This window comes from Oryzias latipes, chromosome 5 (genome assembly GCF_002234675.1).
Source record: "Oryzias latipes chromosome 5, ASM223467v1".
In the NCBI taxonomy this organism is placed as follows: Eukaryota; Metazoa; Chordata; class Actinopteri; order Beloniformes; family Adrianichthyidae; genus Oryzias; species Oryzias latipes.
In genome coordinates this window covers 2,738,785-2,751,549 of record NC_019863.2, presented here as the reverse complement: position 1 = coordinate 2,751,549, position 12,765 = coordinate 2,738,785, and the positions used below count along the sequence as shown (strand labels likewise).

General features: G+C 39.6%; 1 protein-coding gene across 2 annotated transcripts in view; it reads right to left on the bottom strand.

Annotated features, from left to right (window-relative positions):
* Window positions 1–7,818: 7,818 nt before the first annotated feature.
* The window catches only part of srgap3 (SLIT-ROBO Rho GTPase activating protein 3), a 71,725-nt gene continuing 66,778 nt past the window's right edge, over window positions 7,819–12,765 (bottom strand). For both annotated transcript variants that reach the window (XM_004068545.4, XM_011474645.3), the window contains exons 21-22: window positions 12,388–12,703; window positions 7,819–10,899 (exon numbers count right to left, since the gene is read on the bottom strand). In XM_004068545.4, the coding sequence (XP_004068593.1) occupies window positions 10,459–10,899; window positions 12,388–12,703 (757 nt within the window). In that variant the 3' untranslated portion in view covers window positions 7,819–10,458. The remainder of the gene's footprint in view (window positions 10,900–12,387; window positions 12,704–12,765) is intronic.

Here is a 12,765-nt window from a genome sequence, read left to right as displayed (position 1 = left end):
CTTACATTTTTGACCAACAGGCCGTGACTCCCTGTAGCTCTTTCACTGGCTGTCTGTTTTGAAGGTGAAAGTGGGTCTTCGTGGTGAGCAAACCCAGCGCAGCACAGAGCTTTTGATTCTGCCGACTCTAAGGGCTGCATGAATCTAACAACTCAGAGTTTAACCTCACCTGCCTTCATATTCAGTTTGCAGGGTGAACTGATCCCATCTTCGTGACATAGTGTGTTAGAGCTGTCTTTTGCTTTGCCTCATTCCTGCCAAATTGTTATCTCTTCTTCACTAGTATACAGTATCTGTACCTAATGAGACCCTTAGCAGTGAGTCATGTGGCCCTCTGTTGCCCTGTGCACCAGGCCGGACCTGTCTAGCATTTTAACAAAGGCTATTGCTGTGGGGAATTAATGGAATGATGAAGTGAGACATGTGTGCAGCATTAGAGAATGGCTTTACAGCCCCGTCCTTAAAGGTACTGAAAACAGAGCAGTGTGAGAGGGCTCAGTTCCAAATAAATGCTCCACTTTCACACTAAGGTGTTTTGCATTCAGAAATAGGAGGCACCAGCTGGCTGAACAAACATCTAAGGGTTTGGTCTGCTGACACTACAGCCCAGGTATCAAAGACAGGTCCTGGCCAAGTATAAGGAGCATATTTTCTTTCCATGGACAAGCATTTTTGTTGGGTACTTTGTTTTTCCATTATTTAAAGGAGTATTTGATTTGCCTGTAGAAATCATTCATTACTTTTGTATTTTTTTCTCATTGCTTTTGTTGAATTAAACAAAACTTATCCCATTTAAAAAAAAAAACAACAGTAAATTTATACTGTGAAGTAAATCTGTAAAAGCCTCTTTGTACAGAAATACTGAGCCATTTATGAGATTTCACTAACATGTGGCCCATCGGTTTGACTCAATGGTACAGCTGTGTCGGTACATTGCTGCATATTCTCTTTTAGTAATTTATACAGAAGTAACACCAGGTCAGATCACTTCCTCTCCAGTGGAATTCACGCATTTCAGCAGGTCGGAAAAAGGTGACAGAGGTCCTGCAAGACCATTTGAATCAGTTTTGTAGCAAGAACTATCATCTAGGAGATGTGCTCAGTTGTGTCTCTCTGATCTTTGAGTTCAATTAAATAAAAGTAAAAAAAAAATATGATTAGAAAGAAGAAAAAAGAAAACAACATCTACAAAAGATATGCCAAACGCATGTCTGCCTAGATGCTTGTGTGAGTATTCATGACTACATAAATGACTGAGAAGGTATTGATTCAAAAATTGTGATCACTGCTACAAATACATTTATGAATATACAATAGGTGTAAATGTTAGTGGGTTGGGTTAGGTGGCCCTGCAAAGGACTGGCAAGCCATCCAGGGTTTATCTTGCCTTTACCCAGCAGTAGCTGGGATAGGCTCCAGCAACCCTATGACACTGAAAGGGACTTTAGTGGGTTTAGAAAATAAATGGATAAACTTCATGTGCAAATTGTGGGGTGTTTGTTGTGGCATCCCCTGAAGGGAGCAGCTAAAAGGAAGAACATTATCTGTGCTTGTGTATTTTTGTTTTCTCCTCATTCAACAGAATCTTTGATTTTCCTGCATCATTGTTTATTCTAAGCTCATGTACCTGCTTTCCATTCTGCATTTACACTCTGGATCAACTTCAACTTGATTTGTATGTTGGGAGTGAGTTATGCTTTTTACCCTCATTTTAGAGAAAGCAAATACTTGCCTCGTGAATAAACAGAAAGTATTGACTTTTTTTCTGCTCTAGTGTGCAGTCAGCCTTTTCTTTTACATATTTTATGGTGGATGGGCAGCTGATGAAGTGAGCTGTTGTGTAGCCTTTGCTCTACTGTTAAGGTTTCCCCAGAGGAAAAGATGTTGTGTGTTTTTGGAATGTCTCATTTGTAGGCAAAGAATCTGCAGGCTTCACAACAATACTTTTTATCGCCTACACATATTTTTGCTAGATTCAGTTGTTGGTCTTTGTCTGAATCTGTGTGATGGCTGAAGACAGACTAAAAATTAAAGACGTGTTGTTATTATTGGCTTATACATGGGGTGGCGCTTGTAAAGTGACAGTCAAATAATAACAGCAATATTTTTGGTTTTAGGAGGAAAAACACATTATCCCCTTTTAATTCATGTATTTATATTTGTTATTTTACCTACTAAATATTTAGCTAGCAAGCTAAATATTTATTTTAAAGAAAAAACGTTTTTTTTTTACACAATTAAATGTTTAGTTTACAAAATAAATGTTTGTAAACTAGATAATCAATTTTATAAAATTAAACATTTAGTTTCTAAATTAAATATTTAGATTTGACCTAAATATTTATTTTGCAAATTAAACATTTAAGCCTCTTAACTAAATATTTATTTGGTACATAAATTCTAAGTCTAAGTTTAGCTTTTTAACTAAATATTTAGTTTGGAGGTAAATATTTTGTTTGGAGCTAAATTTTTAACTCCTAACTAAATATTTAGCTAACATGCAAAAGAACTTGCCGATAAGGAGAAATATACTACCAAAATAAAACCATTTTGCTCCTTCTCTGTCGTCCATCATGTTCTTGTGATATACTGATTCAAGACATGTCCAACCTCCTGGCTGAAAACATTGGTGAGCCCTTTTAACCCTTGTGCTATCTTAGATGACCCCACCCTTACATCGGCGTGTTATACCTACCATGAAAAAGGGGGATAAAGGTGGAAAGATTTCATGTAATCCATGGACACCAGTGGAGATCACAAATCATTGAAGAAAAAAGGTTCAGAGCACTGTCTAGTGGGTCTAGATGACCCAACTCCCAATGTCAAAGTGCCTAGGATAGCACAAGGGTTAACTGCTACTTTATTTGGTAAACAGGCTTCTTAATCCTTGTGCTATCCTATGCACTTTAACGTTGGGAGTTGGGTCATCTAGACCCACTAGACAGTGCTCTGAACCTTTTTTCTTCAATGATTTGTGATCTTCACTGGTGTCCATGGATTACATGAAATCTTTCCACCTTTATCCACCTTTGTCATGGTAGGGAGAAAAAGGGCATTGCTGCACTTTTGAGACCTGTCGGTACAGCCTGCTCTGCTGGAACACCGAGCCGCGGTCGGAGCCCCCGTTTGAGGGGAGGGTGGCTCCGCCTAAAACAGGCTTAGTAACCAAAAATATTGCTGTTAAAATTTCACTCTGTCACTTTACAAATGGAACCTCATACTTATAGTGCTGAAACGGATCCATCCATCCATCCATCCAACTTATATTCCCATTCTGTCCTGTGCAGGGTCACATCTGGAGCCTATCTCAGCTACTTCTGAGCACACTGCCACTCACTCCTGTAGGGCAATTTGAGACCTTTACCAGTCCATCAAACTAGATTAAAATCTCACGCTATAACTTTTTAAAATGTACACAAATGTATAAGCCATACAACCCTTAAATGCTGAAAAAGAAGAAATGTTTCTTTTACCCAGAAGTATGACTGTCAGGCAGGGCCGAAGCTAGAAAAAGTTAAATGGGGGCGGGAGGTTGGCAAAACACCAGAGTGGAAGGTCATTACAAATTAAAGTAATTTCTAACAGTTTTATTATTATTGTTATCTTTTAAAAATGTTGCTTTTTGTTATTTTTGCAATGCTTAAAGAAGTTTGTGTTGAGGATTTCTTATTGTTTGTTAATAATGATACTGTAGCTCCGCCCCTGCTGTAAAGTCAATTCTGATGGTCTGCTTGCCAAAAACCATTGGATCCACCGAAAAAAACAATAAAGATCAACTGGTTAAAACCTTTTTCTTCTGCCTTGCAGATTTCAGCAAGCACCAACAAGTTTTCCGAGCTTTGATGTCAAATTCGTGTGGTTTTGCTTATGATCGTGGAATAATTTCAGAGGTAATGTGCATTGATCTTGCATGTTACCTATCCTACGTCATGTTTGGCACGAGAAGTTAGGCGTAGATGAAAGGCACTGCCAGCATGACTCGTAGGCAACACAGTGTCCTCACGCTTAATTGATGATGTTTGCAGCGCTTCCCAGCTGCACCCCTGCATGTAGGCTAAGCTGCAAATGTCAATGAATTTAGAGGTCTATTGATTTTCTTCCCCTTGAGGGGACAATGCACAGCGCCATTTGCTTCATAAATGCATAGAAACAGATACAATATTCCTGCTATTAAGCAGGGTTACGGACTTTGCATGAAGCTGCTTCACATGAAATTTAAATTTACTAACCGGCACAACAGATCTCTTTGGTTCCGATTGGGTCAGACACGCTGACAGATCCATACACTGAAATGTGAAAATGACAAGGACCACAGAATGGCGAGGACTCAGATGCAGAGTTCTTGGAAAACTTTTATTCCTGAGAACCTGAGATAGGCGTAGGGTTTGTTAAACATCTACACATGATAATCAGGCACAGGACAGAGGGAGACACAGACCATAAATACATATGAGGAGGGACAGCACAGGTGGGAACGATCAGGGATGATTAGGACTACAGCTGTGGGGAAAACAGACATGAACAGGAAAGGGAAGAACTTTCAAAAGAAAACAGGAAGCGACACACGAGGACACAAATGTCAGACAGGAACTTGACGAAACATGACAGAAAAGGCCTGAATGTATCATGATTTTAGTTTGAACAGCAGCTGTTGGTCTGATCTGCTCCAGCTTTTCTGATTAGGGAATCACTGGTTTATTCACATTTTACAACTCAAAAGTCTTTTTTGCAAACAAAATTCTTATTGCAGGTGCCCAAAACTGCTGCCATGACATTTGAGTTTAGGTAAATAAATTGGGACTTCTTGCAAAATGAACCATAAACAAAACTTTTATAGTTTGATTTATGAGAACATACTCTACTAGAGCATTTTGCTTTGAAACTCGATAAATAATAAGGAGGGCAGGCATAATGTGAATGAACAGACATTGAATCCTCTTTGGCTCATCAGGGTTTCTCTGGGGGTTTTAGCTCAACAGCATCACAGCTTCCCCGTTAATTATTTTGTTATGAATAAGAAAGAGAAAGATGGATCAAATGAGAAGTTATGGTAATTTTGTTTCACTATGACTCTCAGAGAAAGAAATTGATACATTTGCTCTCATTTGTGAATTAGTCATCGAAGAATAAGAGCCAAATTAGACCCCTGGAGAAGATTTATGTAACTTGTGTTTATTATCCAGCTGAAGCGTCTGTTTGTGAAGAGAACTGTACCTGATCCCTGGAAAGAAGAAAACTGTCAGTGGAAGGGTCAGAGTGCTTGTTGATGGGTCATTAATCTTGTTCAAGTTTTTTTCTTGTTTTCCCTTGTTCAATATAAATATTGGTTTAGCTATTTGACCGTTTGGGATTACATTTTAATGTGCACCAGGAAATATACGTTTGTTGGATTCACAATAATAGGATAAATATAATGAACTAGGGCTGCATGGTGGTGCCTCAGAGTGCAAAGGCCCTGGTTCAAATGCTGGTTGGGTGGTTTTTGCATGCATGTTCTCCTCTTTCGTGTGTTTTCCCTGTTCACTTCGACTTCCTCCCTCAGTCCAAAGACGTGCTCTGTGGATTAATTGGCGTCACTGAATTACCCCGAGGTGTGCATGTGAGTGTGTGGCCCGGCCACAGGCTGGTGACCTGTTTGGGGAGTAGTCTGCCTTCACCCAACACTAGCTTCGCTGGCTCCAGCAACCCTGTGACCACAAGAAGGATTCAGTGGGATCTGAAGAGGGACATTTTAAATAATATTTTCCAACAGATTGCACACTGAACGGCCATCATGTAAAGCCTGCTTAGCCCAAACAACGTTGGATTTGAGAAGATCCTTTCCGATCAATCAGTGGTAGACTGAATGTAAAATGTGAGTTCAGTTACTCATGATAAACTGGATTTCCCAAGTGGAACAAAGGGAATTTTGTTTGTGCACTGTCAGCACACTCTGATGATGTGACGCTTTTTCCAAAGGACTAGAAAGCCAGTAAGTAGTATTAACTAAAAAAATGATGATGCATACACTGTAATTATGCAAAACTGGACTATTAATTTGCTTTGACTGCAGAGGTTGTAACCGATCCTGAAGGAGTCATTGTAGATGACATCTCCTTCTAGGAGTTGCTACAGCAACCTCTGTTTGCAGCAGACAAACCTCATTACCAACCTCATCTCCTCTGGTCTTCCTCTGAGCCTCCAGTTTGGCAGCTCTCATATTAACATTCGTTTACCAACATGTTCTGTATTCCTCACTGGAACATGTTCAAACCATCTTAATCTTAACCCAGGTCTGTGTCACGCAATTATCCGGCATGAAGTCTCCATCCTCAAAGAACAATGTGCAGCACTGAGAACAAACACAAATGGATGAGGCTCAGTTCCAGCCAGTAAAGAGACTTTATTTTCTCTGCTGCAGTTGCTCCATCATGTGACCATTGGTTAAACTGCAGAACTTAATTATTTGCATTCTCATTCTCTGTTTTGAGTGTGATCATACAATTATCATAACTGACATGAGGTTTTTGAAAGAAGTTAATTCTGTTATCAATCTTTCTGCAGCAGTTTTCTGTCTTTATTTTCCACTTGAATACATTTCCTTTCTTATGTTTTTATACTTCTTGCTTTCTGATTATTTTCACCATGTAAGGTTGTAGTTTTTAGAGCCCTGCACGATCAAACCCAATGTACATCTCTGACCTTTTAAGCCCAAACTCTTCGGCCCGATCCTTGAGGTCTTCTGTAAGACCAGAGATCTCTCCTTTCAAACCGTCACTCCTCTTCTTTGGAACTCTCTTCCATTGTTGCTGAATCAGATTGACCCTGTTGAGTGTTTTAAATCCCAGGTCAATATGTTTTTATTCAGAAGAGCTTTTAGTTGATTGTAATCCTTGTTTTACTATGTTATTAACAGCCTGTTAATATTGGATTTCTCTGGACTTGGTTTAATTCTATGCCTTCTTTTAGGTAAAGCACTTTGTGACCTTTTCTGTGAAAAATGATAGAAATGAAGATATTCTATTCTATTCTAGACTTTTAACATTTATGCATATTTTGTGAAGATTGTCATGTAATTAGGTTAAGTAATGTTATCACAGGGTTCGGTTCTTCACGCCACCTGGACTTTAAAAGATTGATCTAGGAGAGGTTCAGAAGCTTCTCCGGTTCTCTAATCTGTCATCGTTTTATTTTTTTATTTATATTTGTGTTTGGGGAAAAATTTCAATTTCATGCCTTGCTCATCTGAAGCATCCTTTTGAGCTGTATGAAATTATAATTGGTGCAGAATCATGTGATGGGACAATTGCATCTGCTCATATGTGCTGTTCAATCTTCAGCAAGGAAAAATGTCATGAAAAGTTTGCACTGAAACTTCAATTCCTAAATAAAACTGTTCTTAGACATTTACTTTAATTAAATTCTGTCATTCAAAATGTTGTTTCACAAACAGCTGCTGCTGCTTATTGCAGATGCAGTGGCTTCATAAAGCACGGCCAACGATGGTCTGCTAAAGCATAACCCACGCAAATGTTGTCTCTTCTAAACTTTAAATTGTGATCTTGTTAGCTCTGCTGAACCCTCATTTGAGTCCAGAAGGACAGAAGCTGGATGCTGGAAGTCATTTGTCTGGTTTTGTCTGTCCTGGGAATGACCCCACACATGCTGAGTTATTATGATTGGATCAGTGTAAAGCTTTCGATGAACACAAAACACAGAACCCTCGAGATACCTTGAAAACTAAGTAACCCCCTCGTAGAACCGCTTGGGTGAACATGTACACCTGGTTGGGAATATCCGAAGGGTTTGTGCAGAACACGATTCAGTTGGAACGACTCATACCACAGAGCAATAATGGTTTTATTTTGACACAGGTGTTTTCAACACACACAATGATGTACACTACATCACAGGTTTCAGCCAACCAGACGCCCCATTAGGAAACAGCACCACCAGACAAACAACTAAAAAGAAGGTAAACAGTGTCACACACTCCAACCTCCTGGCATGGCCTCAGGTTGCATTTGTGTCATAATATTCTTTGAAACGATCGAGACTGGGGTCCGTCCTGGTCAGTGGAGCATTTCAGCGTTACATTGCAGAAATGACAAAAGGTCATTCTTTCACCACACATCCAGGGAATGTGATGCACGCCAACCTCTGTGTGACCAATTCCAGACTGTTTTCCACTCCTGCCAACAACACAACTTTCCTCAGAAAATGTAAAGGTTTAGCCACAACACAGGCAGGACACATGGAAAACATACACAACATGACACACATGTTCAGGGTTGATTCAAGTGAACATTAGCAGTAGGTTATGTTTACAGCAGTTCTTCTTCCTCCAGCTCCTCAGGATTGACCTGAGATGATCAAGGTGAGCAGTTTTTGATGATCGGATCCATGAAAGGAACATCTTTACAAAATCAACGGTTCATAATGGTTTGGCAACTGAACGTAAAACAGGAAGGCATTGTTTGTTTTTAACAAGTAACAAATTACATTTACAGTTTAAAAACCAGCAAACAAACAAGGGTGTAAAAAAAAACGATGTTGTGCACAAAAGAATCAAATATTTCCCAAACACAAGAGTCTATAAATTTAAAAAAATTAAATATGGTTATTTTGATCAGACATATGTGCCTTTTGTACCATTTTTTTCTTGGTTTAACTGTAACCTGGACTAAAGGGCTATAAAAAGAGCTAAAATAATAGGGATGAAATATGACAGAGATAACCATCGTAATGCCCACTGAGTTGTCCTACGTCGTGGTTCATGGTGAGACGACGAAACATCTCCTCAGAATATGAATGCACTGAATGTGTTTAAATGCTATAGGTTACCTTTTTCTTTGGCTCTCTGTGCCCAACAATCCTCCCCTATAGAAGTGGATGTATCTGACAGCTTTTTCAGCTTCTTCCATGTGCATCTGTGCTTATTTCCAAGCAGCTATTCAATACAGCCGAGCTTCAATCAACGTTTTTTGTTTTACCTAATTATATTCAGCGTACAGGAACCTTGATTTATTATTCATGCCAGTTTCTTAGTCAAATACTGAATAAAGTTGTGCATTTTTATGAGGCAAGGCACCTTATTCAGCCGATAAATCCAACATCACAGCAACAACATGCACATAAAGACTGTTTTTTGGAATTTCATTGTAAGAGAACAAGACCTTTGGTAGGTGGGAATTCAGATATACACCGTGTTAATCCAGAAAGTATTTTGTGAGTTATTGTGTTAGTAAAGACAGCAATGTCTTCCTCCAGATGTGTATTCTTTGTCATTTTGAAAAAAGACCTTTAAAGGGTACACCACTGCATTTTTTCATATAAAACCCAAACCAGGTTTGAACAGGAAATGTCAAATGGGAGCCTGTGTCAAAGGACTGGCGGAGAAAAGTTTTCCCGCTTCTACAGTACTATTCCCGAACGCATCCTACGCGCACAGCACATGGCAGATGACCTGAACTTCTTTTTTTTTTTTAAACAGTTAACTAACATGTTCACTTCGATTAAAAGGCTTTTTATGATCTTTTCAAGTGCAGGTAAAACCCAAACCTCTTTCTCTTTTTTTGACCTGTACACATTTAACACTTACAAATTACTAGCTTCATTATTTACAGTATTACCACAAGATTTCTACTTCAGTTGGTGTGTTAGCCTCCCGCTTCTGATAGACAGCACTGAGGGAAAAAGGATGTCATGTCTGCCTGCGGTTCCAACCATGCGTGATGGTTTTTCGAGCAGTCTCCTCAGAAATCCTCTTCATGCCAAGATGCGTAACCGTTTTAGGAATGCCCTGGGCATGCCGCTTTTAATTACCGGTAAGTACTGTATGGTAACTTAGATGTGTCATCATCATGAATAAGGTTTTATACCGTTATTTTCTTCTAGCAATGATTAACAGGCAAATTTTTACATTTATATTGTTACAATTCTCATTTTAATGAATGTTTTCCTATATTTTCTTTAACCTCCTGCATGCAGAAATAAATGTCACAATGCCTTTTTCCTTTTCTGATACGCCAATTGGTCTGGGTACAAACAAAAACATTAAGGAAGTCTGTATGTCCGACATACGTCCTACATCCAGATGTCTTTGTTTTAGTCCGAATGCTCACACCATTCAAAACAAGGAGTTTTCACACATCAACGGACGAAACTGATGAAATCCAAAGACCCATATTCACACAAGTATTGCTTGCCTCGCATTAAATGTGCCTCTGAAATGAGAAATGGCCACAAGTTTCTCCTGGAACTGAGGTAACTAAAATACTATTATTTTTGTTTTACACATTTACTGTCAAGTTTCAAAGAGAGTTGAGGTTTACAGCGTAAAAAGTCTAAAACTTCTCACAAAGGGAACACTTTTTAATACAAACAACACTATTTGTTCACATGTCATTTTGTCTCTAAAGAGATTTTCTCCTGTGTAGAAAGCGTCATGAGTTTCCCTCACAGCAGCTTCCCCTTTAGTTACATAGTACCTGGTTTGTCTCCACCATCGCTGGAAACATTGGACCCTGAAGCTGTGTTGTTGTTTGGAAACATTTTCTCTGTGGGAGTTACAGCAGGGCTACCAACTCCTGAAGAGCTGGAGCTGCTGGAGCGGTGCTGCGTGGGAGGGGGCCGCATTGGTCTCATGGGCGGGGGGCGAAGCTGAGCTCCAGCCAAGCGAGCAGTCAGAGCGGGTTTGAAGGTGGTCATCATCTCGGATGTGGAGCTGCTGCTGCGGCGCATGGCTGCATCCGGGTCACGGATCATGATGGTGTGAAGGGGGCTGCCAGGCTCTGAGCCCACCGGGTTCTTCATCGGCTCTAAAGTATCAAGGACCACATCGGGGGCCTGTTTGACCGTGTTCTGTCGCTCCAGTTCACGGAGCTCATGGAGAGCTGTTGTCATGGTCTTTTCTATGTCCTGAAGAGATGAAGAGAAGGACAGAAGATAACATGTCAGCAATGAAACATTTTCCAACCGCAGAGACAAAAGCATTTCCAATGTCCTTCCTTGGCTGAAAATATTTTTTTTGGGCTAAATTCACGACAGATGATAGTCTTACATTTATTTTTTAAGTTGGAAGAATCTAAGAAGTTCCTCAGAATTCCTTAAATATTCTGATTTGCAGAGCAATTTACTACCAGATTTGCAATTTTTATTTTTACCTTTTTGTTCCAAAAGGACTGAAGTAAACTCAACCAAACAAAAATTAAGAACAAACAATGAAGTGCACATAACTTAAAGCATTTTCTACCAAATACATTCATCAGACTTGGTTTCAACCTTTTACTTATCATCAAAAAGTTGTGGAGAACAACAATCTTTATTGTCGTTTCAGAATCTGACAAACTTTGACTTTTACTCCCGATCAAACATTATTCCAATAAATCCAAATATTCTGTTAATCCATGAATCTTCCCACAGCCTGGCTGTTAGAAATTACAAACAATGAGTGTGTAGTTTATGTCAGCATTCTATGGGCATCCTACGGGCACTTATATCATGTGGACGCCCCGTACATGCAGCATTAGGCTGGCATCACCAAATAAGTGTGATTTGGCTAACGACTAGAGTGGAGCCTAAAGGGCACTGTACGGCAGCATCACCTACACGTCATTAGTGTGCATAACTTCCCTCACAAATATTTCACGCTACACTTACCACAGGCAAGAAAATGGTTTGTTCCATTTTTATGACGTCTCCTGAAGAGAATAAGCTAAATAAAATGTGGGATTTTTATCATTGCAGTTATATTGGTCAATAGAGATGTAATATTTATATATATATATATATATATATATATATATATATATATATATATATATATATATATATATATATATATATATATATATATATGTATGTGACAGATTCCACAGGTAATTGGTCTATTTACACAGTATGCGTAGAAATTTGATAAAAAACTTACAGGTATTTTAACATGAAACAATCCCATTCAGGCTAATTCGTCATTGTTTTTGTATATAAAGGTTTTGATTTAAGAGTGTTGGATGGTAGAGGAGCAGAGTATGGTTAATGAAAGAGAATCTGGAGTCTCAGAGGTGTGTCTGCTCTCAGCTTCAGTCCTCATTTAATTCACATCAGACCAAAAGCCACAGCGGGGATTTCCACTCAGTTCAACTGAACCCCTCTGGTTTCGTTATTTGCTATCCTTTCTCCTGCGAACGCCTGGTACCATTTCAGATGAAAGGATTAAAATCACTTATCACTTTTAAAATGAATCTGTTTGAGAGAAAAAACATTTCTCACAGCTTTTATTCCATTAACTCTCTTTCCAAAGTTGCTACTTTAAAGGCAGGATGCATAAGCGAGAAAGCACACAGTTCTCTTAAAGTTGCTAAAACATTTGATGATGTTTCAGTTAAAATGACAACAGTAAAGTTATACCTCAGCCAGAGCCTCGGTCTCCAAGGTTTTGTGATCCCCGAGGCTGCTGTGGCGCGTGGCCCCTGATGCTGGTCTCAGTGGGTGGCCCTCAGGATACGCCTTTCTGTCTGGATAGTTGATACTACCTGCACTACCAAAGGTACCGAGACGTCTCTTTTCCGGACTCTCCACACGAGCCTTGCTGATGGACATCTTGTGGGGGCTGCTGGGACAAGCTGCAGCTCGGGGGGGAGTGTCAGCCACTCTGGTTGGGCTTTGGGCTTCTGGACCGCTCTGTCGACGAGGGATCGCGGCGCCATCGGATCGCAACCTGACTCTGCAGAGAGGGATCAGATCAAACCGATCAGGAAAACGTATTGCAGATGGAGACATGTAGAA